The 12,122-nt window shown below is 25.9% G+C and overlaps 1 protein-coding gene across 1 annotated transcript; it reads left to right on the top strand.

Annotated features, from left to right (window-relative positions):
• The first annotated feature begins 1,968 nt into the window (after positions 1-1,968).
• LOC145831547 (uncharacterized) lies at positions 1,969-11,182 on the top strand. The gene is made up of 7 exons (XM_082938832.1): positions 1,969-3,162; positions 3,218-3,441; positions 3,495-3,605; positions 3,809-4,370; positions 8,263-8,435; positions 8,820-8,934; positions 10,571-11,182. The coding sequence occupies exons 1-7, from the start codon at positions 1,989-1,991 to the stop codon at positions 10,723-10,725; spliced, it is 2,514 nt and encodes an 837-aa protein (XP_082794958.1). The 5' UTR covers positions 1,969-1,988; the 3' UTR covers positions 10,726-11,182.
• The last annotated feature ends 940 nt before the right edge of the window (positions 11,183-12,122 follow it).

Raw genomic sequence — 12,122 nt, forward strand, 5'->3', positions numbered from 1 at the left:
CTTAATTGTAATTAAACTACAATTCAGATGTAATTAAGTTTTACGATAATCGGCATTTTTACATAAGAAAATAATGATATTTGTCTGAAAGCTTTATATTTAGAAATAGTGTTAGTGAACGAAGTTTTAATTTAATTCAAGTAAGAATAATTTATTTTAATTTTGTTTTTCTATTTAAAGCTTGAGATACAAAAGACATTTAAATAGTATAAAATAGGTTTTGAAATAACCATATATCAATATAAAAATTAACTTTAAATTCAATTATACGTAGATGATTTCATAGGCATGCTAGTATTAAATCCAATTGAAAATAACTTGTAAAACATTATCCATTTTTTATACTATATAATAGAATCTTTTAGGAAATCATATCACTAGTATATTGAAAACCGCTGTTATTTGGTTCACAATAGCTTTAAAATACTTAGGTTATTAAAAATAACAACATTTATGATTTAATAAAACAACTAAATAATTTTTAATACATTGAGAATCTTTTAAAATTTCATTGAAATGTCATATTATTTTAACATAGATAATTAATGTTAGTTAAGTACTTGAAGTCGTTTTAGAACTGTTTTTATTATATTCTAACAAGCTTTTTTCGTTAAAATCTTTAAAAATATCAGTAACAACTAATATTTATAAGCTATGTTTTTTGTAAACTAACACAAGCTGTAATTTACAACTTTGAAAAGTCATAAAACATGTGTTTTAAAATATTATTATAAATAACATGCAGTAATTTTCAAAAACTTTTCAACAGTCAAAATTTTTTTCCTTCGAGGCACAATTACATATTAGGACACTTAGTCTTAGAAACTGTACAGTGTTTATTTCTAGTTTGATTAAAGCTACTAGGTTGTTCAAACTTTGTATATTAAAGTTCTTGTACATTGTGAAAAAAAAGCCCATAACAGAAATATTTATTACATAAAATTATATTCTAAATACTTCTTATTATGAACCGAGAATAAAAAGTGTAATAACCTACTGCTTAAAGTAATTATGACTTTTAATTGTATCTACTTATGACAGCTTTTTAAACTTTATTTTTGCTACCTTATACTTTGAATATATTATAGATATTACTAAATGCTGTGTGATGTATTTAGTAGATGAGTAAAAACTAACGAGATGAAATAAATTTCTAAAATTTAAACTTAATATAACTTTAAAAACTCCGTTGATTAAAATATTATAAATATTTTCTAGTTTAAGTAATATATCAGTAACATTTTAACTACTAAACTTAAGCTGTTTTTTTTTCGTTTATCATTTTAAATATTAAGTTTTCAAATGCAGGTCTTGTAAGTTTTAAGTATATTTTGTTAACAGTCTATATTAAGAAATAAATAAAAGGTTAATGCTTACATTTAGTATTAATTATTAAAGTAAACACGGGTGAAACTTTTGTTGTTTAATTTAGAGTATTTTTTTAGATGTTTTTTGTAAAAATAATCTTTTAGTTTTATTAAGTAATGAAATATTAAAAGGCTTAAAAAATAAGAGCCATTATGTTATATTTTCAAATGTGTATTTTAAATAAAAATATCAGTTTTTAAAAACTTTCTGTATAACTTTAACTAAAAATAATCTTAATAAAATAAGTTAAAAAAAACTTTATTTGTTGATAGAAAGTTGTTATGTAGAAGATACTTATTTTTCGTTAACATTTAAATATAAATAATAAACTTTTATTTTTCTTAGTGTTACAAAATTTCCAGGCTTGATAAACTGGATTAGGATTCTATTTATTCTTAGTTCTAAGCAATAACCCGTAATAAGCTTTTCTTATATCTAAAAAAACAATTATGTAAAGCTTTAACAATAAAATTGAAATTTTAAAACATAATATAAACAAAATTACTATATAGTACTTAAAGAGTTTACCAAAACTTTTAAAATAAAAGTAGGTACCACGACAAATAAAACTACCGTGATTTTATACCCTTTTTAGCTTAATCATAAGTTTAAAAAAGAATATGCTTAAAAATTCATCAACAAATGATCGGAACTATGATGAAAATGCTTTAAACAAAACAAGACCGAGTACTTCGTATGTACTTATCAGACCGAACACAACACAATCTGGTTCAGGTCATGCTTATCTCTCTGCTAGAAAGTGTAAGTCCCAGAACAAAAACAGAACTGTAACACATTTTCAACATAGCAGTACTCTTTGTTATAAGCTGACGTTATCAAAAAATTCTTCTGACGATTCAGCATTTAACAATGATGGTTTTTCGATGACCAAAGAAAGTAAAATACCAAACAGCTTAGGCAAGATAAATTGTGATCCAGTTACCATTAAAAGAGAACGCAAGCAAGAAAATTCGACCGACTCGAATTATATTAGCAAAGAAAACAAAGATGTTTTTGCTTCTGAAGCCGTTAGCTTGATATCTGATAATGAAAATATTGACGATATTGACGAAACAATAAAAAGAGCAAAGGCAGTACAAAAAAGCAAAGCATTATTCAAACGACGGTATGTATTATCAGCAGGTGAAAATCGTAACAAAGTTGAAGAACTTATATTAAAAAACCAAAATAATTCTAAAACACAGATTAAATCTTTTAAAAATAGTATTGAAAACGAAAATTTCTCATTAAAAAACTTGCTATCTGAAAAGACATGGCAATATTTAGAAAGCAATGAACAAAACAAAATATATCAAAGTTTGCAACTTCTCTCTAAAAAAACTGACAGTAAAAATAAAAAGTATAATAGTATTAATTTCTTTTACTCAGTTAGGCAAAAAACTGACCTTTCTGTAGAAAATGATAGTGTTTTTGACACTGAAACCTCTTACTTTCCTTTAAGATTGTTAAACGACAAGTCAACAAATACTTGTGAAGAAAATAAAGTAAACAAAAAAGACTTCAACGTTCAAAAAAACAAAGAAATAGTTAATAAAAAAAGTCATTGCTGTGATAGTCAATACACTGAGACAAACGATAATAAAGTTTTAAAAAATAAAAACATTGAAACAACTGATTTCGTAAAATCTAGTTATGATGTTGATAAAAACGACGATAGCTTAGTTCAAGTAGAAAATGCTGAACAATTTCGACAACTTTCTTCTCAAAAATCAAGAAGATCTTCTCTTAGCAGTTCAAAAACAAGATCTTCAACTCCTTTTAAAAAAAACAAAGGTTAATATTGAATTTAACATGTCGATTATTTTCACTATTTTCTATTTTAATACAGTTAAATTTGATCTCGATCTTGAAGTTCACGTAGTTCCAAGACAAACTATACAAATAAAATCTTCTCCAGTATCAGATAGACAACTTAATTACGGTAAAACTTACAACAATACAGAAAAAAATTATTATGAAACAGCTTCGTCAAAAGAAAAACTTTCAGCTGTAGATGAAAGTATACAAAATAAATTTGACGATACTCAAAATTTTATTGAGGAAGAAAAAGAAGTAAGTAATTAAAAGTTTTAAAATGGTTTTATTCTAACTTAAAAAAAATTTAGGTAGTTAACAAACATGTTCCGTTTTATCCGTGTAAAGTTATAAAACGAAACTATAAAAGTGCAAGAAAACTTTCAAGAAGATTTGATCACGAAAATTTTCAAAACACCAAAGTATGCTTATAAAATTCTTTTTTTTAAAGCATTTTACTAGTTGATTTACAGCTAAAAAGTATGTAAATTATATTTATAATTTTTATCAACATATTTTATTAATGTTTTACTTTTATTCAGTGACAATTAAAATATAAAAATCATATTTTATATTTAGTTTTATCTAAACTAAAGTTTGATTTAAAATTGTTAATTATTTTTAGAAAAATGCAATCAATGAAACACTAAGAATACGGCCTAAAACAGCTATAACTAAACTAGAAGCATTCCAAAATAGCGAGCAAGAAAAACTAGATGATGAACACTTTTCCATGTCTTTTAAATCTCATAAATCAGAAAACTCGTCCGAATCTGTTTCTTTAACCAAGTTTAAAGTTTCAACAAGTAATCGACCGCTTTATACCCGCTTGCAACGAAATGCAAAAAGTAGGAATAGAGAAAACTGTAACTTTCTACAAAAGAAAAAAGAACAAACTTCTTTTCCAAAAATTTTTGAGTCTAAACTTAACTTAAATGATAAAGTATATAATAAAAAAAGTAAAAATTATATAGATAGTTTAGATAGTTCGGATATAAGTTCAAAACTAAGAGAATCAGATTCATCTTCTCGAGAAGAAAATTTAAGTAAAACCTTCTATTTACACGATCAATTGAAAAGTTTAAAACAGAATAGAACAGAAAAGAATCAAAACAATTTTGAAACTATAAAAAACAAAAGGATTCGAGCAAAGTCTTCATTAAAAAGAGAATTGCATATTAAAAACGGTAAGTTGACAATAGTTTAAAAAATAGTACTAATCTCTAAAGTTATGAGAAAAAAATTCACAGAAAATACTTTTTTGCGACGTTATAATATGTTAAAAGTAAAAACAAAAATATACAATTTTGAACTTATGAAGCATACAACTTTTTGTATGAGCAAAATTGTAACTAAGTTTATTTAATTAAATATAGTCTATGCTTTTTCTACAAAGGAAAAATATTTTTAGACTAAAATTGTTATTTTTCATAGTTTAATACAAGTTATTAGTTATAAAAATTTCAGTGTTTAAATATTTATCTTAATAATATTTCTAACAGTTCAATATATGATTTTAATTCGTTAATCATATTTATACAAGTGTTCTTTTGTAAAAATAGTACTACAGTGCTTCCCCGCTAATCCGGCCAAGTTGGGCAAGATTTTTTTGAAAATACGGCCGGTTTTGCCTTTGGCCGGATAAGAACAAAATATCGCTTTTTTTACAAATTATCTACCTTAGTTATATTATGAATGTATATAAAAAAACGTACTATAAAATTTCTGTTAATTTAATTTATTTTACTTTATTCAAAGAAAAAAGAATTAAAACAGACAAACCTAAACAAAACAAAATTTTATAAGTTCAAAATTAATGGAAAAAAACTACACTGTTAACACTTTAACTAAATTAAGAATTTTTTTTGAAAAAAGAAAGAATGGTAGGTTGTTTTACAGTACTTTCTCGTTTCTTAGCAGAAAACTCACGAAATTGTATGAGTTTAGACACATCTTCAGGTGTGGCTTCTGGTTGGCAACGATAGTAAGCTAAGTAATCGTCCATTTTCTGCATGGCTTCAGCATGAGAAAATGGACACTTAGAAGGCTGGGAAACACCAATTTCATCTTCAACAACCTCTATTTCGTTATCCCCAGTAACAGTTCAACAATTACTTGCTCGTCCATATGCTCATATCCAGGACCATCGCAACTCATCTATCTTTGAATATCATCTTCTGTAAATGTGATACTTAATCTCGCAAATTGCTGTACAAACTCGTTGTCTTGAGTTTTTTCTGAAGGGTCTATGTTTTGCATGGAAGAGCTTTGCTGTAATGGCATTAATTTCTTCCATGAGTTTCTAATGGAAGAAGGCTTTACCATACCCCAAGCAGATGAAACGGTGTCGACAACTTTTGTCATGTCGATTCTTTTTAAAAAATCTTCAATTGTGAAAGTTGATTGCGATATAAGATCTCTAAGAATCGACTTTCTAAAAACCCTTTTTATGGACTCGAGTACACCTTGATCCATTGGTTGTACGAGTGAAGTAACGTTTGGAGGCAGAAACTTTGCAGTGATTTTTTCATCAGCTGATACAAGTTCGTCCTCACTAGGATGAGCAGAACAATTGTCAAGGAACAAAATTGCCTTCATTTCTTGCCCAAGTTCACTTAGTCTTTGTTTTGTTTCGGGAACAAAACAGTTAAAAAACCACTCGCATTAGCACATTATTGTGCCACTTGCATTAGCACATGCGTTTATTGTTACCCTACCCTTTACTTTCTTCGTTCCATCTGGCCGGTCGTTAACTGAAGCTAATGTATGACTAGGCAACATTCTGAAGTATAACCCAGTTTCATCGCAGTTAAAAATTTGGTGTTCAGAATAGCCCTCAGTTATGACAGAAAACTCATTTATGAATTTATTAGCAGCTGAACTATCTGCACTTAATTTTTCGCCACATATTTTAAGATTACGCAAGTCAAATCTCCTGCAAAACATCCATTGAAACCCCGTACTTACTGAAAAGGGCTTTGAGTGTTCACCGTAAATTAATCGATGGAACTCGGAGGCTTTTTCTAATAGTATTGGGCCAGTTATTGGACAACCCTTTTCACGTTCCTGACGAAACCAAATGTAAAGGGCGCTGTCAAGCTTGTCAAAGACGCCTCCCTCTACTTTTTTTGCCGTTTTAGCAGCTCCAATTAGTCCCAGCTCCTCCTTTTCGGCTTTAAACTTTTTGAACTTTTCTTCGCCTCTCAAAATGTCATTTAAAGTTGACTTACCAATGTTAAACTGGCTCATTATAACAGCTTTAGGCACATTATTGTTTGCCATTTCGCAAACTTTTAACTTGTTTTCAATTGTTAGTTGAACGCGTTTTCGTTTCTTTGCTGTCTTATCCATTTTTTAACCAGATATGTTGATTGTAGTATATTAAAGTGTAACTTGCTTAGCAAAGACAGAAAAATTGCAAATGAATGATAAACAAGTTTGTTACAACTGAGCGGGAAAAGTATGAAAAAAACTTAACATTATACAAATGATACTTTATTATGACGTAACAATATATTGCTTGCATACTTATTAAACGTAAATTGAATACTTTTTTGAAGTAAAATGAAATTAAACGCTAAAAACGCTAAAGTAAATAAGTCGACTTCTCGACTAAAACCGGCCGGATTAGCGAGGAACCGGATTAGCGAGGACCGGATTAGCGAGGAAGCACTGTATTAGTAATCTATTTTCAAATAATTTTTCAAAACTTACATCAAATAAAATAATAATAAAAGTAAAGAACAAGTTGATAACTATTCAGTTTAACTGCCTTTTATAGTATGAACAAAAACACGCTTTTTTTAACTTGTTCTTTTGTTTTTTTACAAAACATATCTAAGTGTAAATATTTTTGATATTTAATATTTTGGTTGTCGTAAAAGTTTTTAACGTGTAAGGTCATAATATAACAAGCAATTTTATATAAGTAAAAACTCAAATCAATAAACTTAAATTCAATAAACTAAGATAACTTAAAACTGCATACAAGTAAACAAGCTAAAAAAATTATGTAACAAAATTTTCTATTTAAATTTATCGCCCAATACTAGGTGTTGAAATATTTATTAATTTACTGTCTGAACATTTAGCTCACAATTGTATTGGACACCGGTTTACAAAATTTTAAATGATTATTTTAATCAACTCAAAACTATTGTTATATAACTGATTAAAGAAAATAGTTTGTAGTAAAAAAATAAATAAATTCCTTGCTAACAGACTTAAATTTAGGACACACAAATTCGCAACTTAAAGAATATAAAGTTAAAAGAAAATAAAGAAACAGTATAATCAAAATCTTTTTGCTCATATAGAATATGTTTTCCTTATCAGATACAAATAGCTTTAAGTGTAATTAAGTCGAAAACATGATTACAATTCTTATTGAACTCATTCTGTTTAAACTATAACTGTTTGCACACGCTCGTTTATTTACAAAATGCTTGACAAAAAACGAACGTTTTGAAGATATTTAAAATATAACCGGTATAACTTCGTTATTTTCTGAATTACAAAAAATTTTCATACCCTCTGGGACGTGAAGATGTTTTTTTTTATTTACTACATGTATTCTTAAGTATAGGTTCGTGTTTTGTAAGTAAATTTAATAAGATTTAATCAATTAAAAGTCGCTAATTGCTTTTTTTTCTCTTATCAACTTTTTAATTATATTATGCTTTTGTTATTATATAAGTTTGAAATTTTATCTTATGTTAGCTTTGTACTCCACTGATTATCTTGTTTAATAAACCTGTTTGTCGTGTTTTTTATTTAGTTACTAGTCATAAGTGTTTGGTATTAATACATTTTAAAATTCACGTATCAAAAATGAGCTGAAATAATCAACCTGTGTAGTTAGTATCTTGTTGAATACTGTAATTAAATTAAACACAGTTATTTTTTTAAATGTAACAGAGGCATTTAAAAAAATTGTATTTTAACATTAAGCGTGTTTTTTATTGTGAAGCTTGTTAATTTGGTTTTTATTTCAACTTATAAAGTCACCTATAAAAGTTAACACTAATTTATAGCTTTATAAATAAATAAGTCTGTAATAAAAGAAAGAGTATATTTTAGAAGAGGAACCATGCAGCATGGGTCGTGCGGCACTTCCATCTTTTACTTTTTCAAACGCCTGCAGAAAAAATTTAAGTAAAACAAATATCCCATACCTATATGATCGTAAGCAAAGACAAAACTATTTTGACAAGTATGACGGAAGCAACGAATCAACAGTTGATGAACACAGAGTTTGTTTAAACTTAAAAAGTTAAAAATTTCAACTTATGTTTATAAATTTCTCGTTATCTAAGATTTTAGTGGAAATATAACATACATATTCCGAGCATTTTTTAGTAAGTTGTAACCAATACTAAGGGACACATGCCTTATAATAAAGATATGTTATAAAGAAATAAGTTCACAAATGAATATAGTAACGTTTCTTAATAATATAAAATGTAAAAATCTGTAATCGGCTGTAGTAATTCAAGCTGTCCTGTATTATATAGTTTTCGTTTAAGATTCACTAGTTAAAAACTTGTAATGTAAGTTTTTGAAGTTTTTTTCTCGTTAACTTAACACCTTTTTAAAACCATTAAAAAAAAGTATTGAGTCAGTTTTATACCTTTTAGGAATATAGTGATATCAAAAAAGTAACGAAGTACAGTAGGAACTCACCACGTAAGCAAAACATTCAAGATTTGAAGTCTGACAGTTCATCTTCGTATCTCACTATGACTACACTTTGTGAGTTACATAACTATTCTCAATTCTTTAACAAATATAAAACTAAACAATTAAAAATATTTTACAGTTAAGTACTTCATTAACAAAAAAGAGTGTTATAATATACCATTGATAGCAGTTCAAAACTAAATTAATCAAACTTTAAAGCATGGTTATTTTGTTTTAAACTAAACTAGCCAAAACTAAACTGAACAAAAACTAAATAAAAGTTTTCGCTCATGTACTTATTATCTTACGACTTAAATATTTAAAACGTTTGTTATCATCATGTTCTATATATATCTACATAATTCTAAGTCAGTGTTAATGTGTTTTTACGGCCGTAACTAATAAGCGCTCTGTCTCTTTAATTATTAATCTTTATTCGACAAGTATTGAACTCTTGTGAAAACTCTTGTTTATCGAAGCGGTTAAGTTTAAAATAATTGTAAAATTTTGAAGAATACCTTTTCTACCGTTTTTAAGGCTTATTATTTAATCACAGTTTATTTAATTTATTAAAATATCTTATAAAAAATTTGGTAACAAAATACTCATTTAAAATTTATAACAAGTTTAACAATAAAAAAATAAAAACCAAGTCTTTACTTCAACTTATTATTATGACTTTCAATGCATATTTTTAGTTAAAAATATTTCTTAATTTCAATACCAAACAAAAAAAACTTTACGTAACAAATAAAAAAATGCACATAAAATAAACTTTTTTTCAAAGACTTTTAAATTAAATTTGTTTAATTAAGTATAATTTTAGGTTAAAGATAAATGATTTTTTTTGCTCTAAAGCAAAAAGGTCAAACTGTTTATTTTTTAGTTTCTAAATACGTGCAGGTTAAATAAATAACTTTCAATGTTATTTTTTACACCTGTACAAAATACGTAATACAATATTTAAGTTTTTTAATTTAAAAAACTTTATTTTTGTATTTGATAAAAAATATTCTAAAAGACTTTTAATGTCGTTAAATATTGATTTAAAACTTTAAGTAAGCTTTTATAAAAGTAATTTATACTTATAGATACGGTATAAAAAATTTTTTAACCGGCTTTTTTATATTTATTTTGAAATTTAAACAAGACTTAATGTCAAGGAAGTTTGTAATAGTTTTTAATTTTTTTTAAACCTTTCCAAACATACAGTATAAAAGTGCTTTTTTAGTTTTGATTAAGTAATTTTTTCAAGTATCTTATTAAATTAAAAAATAAATTTATTTTGATTTTTATAATTTAATTGTCTTTAAACTAAAAAATGTTGCTATGCGAAATAAACTACTGTTCAATCAACATAACTGAGCTAACAGTACAGAAGCAACCATTTTAAGATCCTCAAAGGTCTTCAAAAAGGTTCTTAAGTTAATTTAAAAAAACATACTGAGCTAAAACATTATATACTTGAAGAAAAAACTTTAATATGTGTCTAGGTAATTATGTGGGTAATGTTATACGATTTTAACTATGTTTTAGTTTTATTGAATACAGCACGTATATATCTGATTTTGGTTGATAGCGGGCTTATCATTATTCTATTCAAACTTTGTTTTCCTTTTACATACATTTCCTGCATCTTAATTAAACTAAGAATTTAGACAGTTTAAATGGTAATAAATTTAAAAATATTTATGGTAATTTTTTACAGCTTTAGCACATTTGAACGATAATACTAAAAGAAGGAAGCTCAAAAATTCCCCATCAAAAAGAAATTTAAAGTTTAAGAATAGTTGTACAATTTCATTGCCAATCGTGACCACACACAATGATATACTTGTAGCACAAAAGTGTTTAAATATTTAAGATCATGTACTTTTTTTACAAAAAAATTAACTTTTATCTAAGTTAAAAATTTCCAATAAAATTTATGATTTTTATTTACTGATATTAGTATGGTGTATTTCTAAAGTAGGTGCAACTCTTTATTATTTGTTAACCTACAAATTAGCTGAATTTTATTTATGCCATGTCTTAATAGTTTTTACCGTTAAGTTTAGAACACAGACTTCTTACGAAACTGTTAGGTCATAAGCGGCTAACTTTTTTTTTGATTACTAGAGCTTTTTCTGATGTTTTTTAAGTATAGATATAGAAATAACATACTTTCCTGATTAATTCTAAAACTTTAAAGTTAAAATAACGAAATATACATGCTAAAGCAAGTTATAATGTGAACAAACTTATTGTACCAGAAATCATAGCTGGTTGTAATATAAAGAATTAATTTTTGTTGTCAACTAGTTCTTTTTTTTTCATTAAATTTAATGAACAAGAGTGACTTAAATATACTTATTTTGTTTTTAATTCTAACTTCAACTAGAAAATTCAAGTGTGAAAAATGAATACTAATAAGTATGTATTATATTGTAAATTTATTTCTTATTAAATACAAATCTAGTTTTATCTTAATTTAATGCCTATATTTTTTGAAAGTTGTTTTCAACCTTCAGCAATAAAGTCTTTAATTAAAGTTAATTTAGCTACCAGTTACAATTTAGGAAAACTAGTCAAAATGATTGCGGTATTTTCAATTTTGTGTTAATAAGGTTTAACTTTTAAAAAACACCTTTATCTTGTTAAGTTTCATTGTTTAAGTAGTTTTTTTATTCAAAATATTTAATAAATTGAACTAAAGTTTAAAAACCAATTGATAAGTTCCTTACTAGCGGCAAAAATTAACATGAAACTTATTACTTTTAACCATTAAGACTACTGCTTATTACAGTAACCTTTCGCATCTTTACGCACTTATGACGTTACGCACTCTCATTTTGTTACGCATTTTAGATTTCTAAAAAATTCAAAAAATAAAATTTTAATTTTTTTAAATATTGCACAAATTAGGTTTATTGTATGCTTTTAATTAAAAATATGTTTTTAAATGCTAACTCAACTCTCTATATCTTTAGACTTTGTAAACTAATGTTCCTTAACTAATTAATAAACATTTAGTTATACCTCATTATATCAGAAATTTTGTTAACAATAAGAGAATAAATTAAAATTCTGAAAGAAATATGACTGTGTTAAATAATGAAATAGTGAGAGTTTAAAAAACAAATAAACAATACAGTACTCTTGCCCCATATATGAATAAACATCTTGTTCTAGTAACATAAACAATTTTTATTTATTATTAAACATTTTCTTTTATTTTTGTTCAAAAGAAGAAATCAATTACAGCGCTAAATGAATATTTT

Source organism: Thalia democratica, chromosome 3 (genome assembly GCF_965202585.1).
Source record: "Thalia democratica chromosome 3, ktThaDemo2.hap1.1, whole genome shotgun sequence".
NCBI lineage: Eukaryota > Metazoa > Chordata > Thaliacea > Salpida > Salpidae > Thalia > Thalia democratica.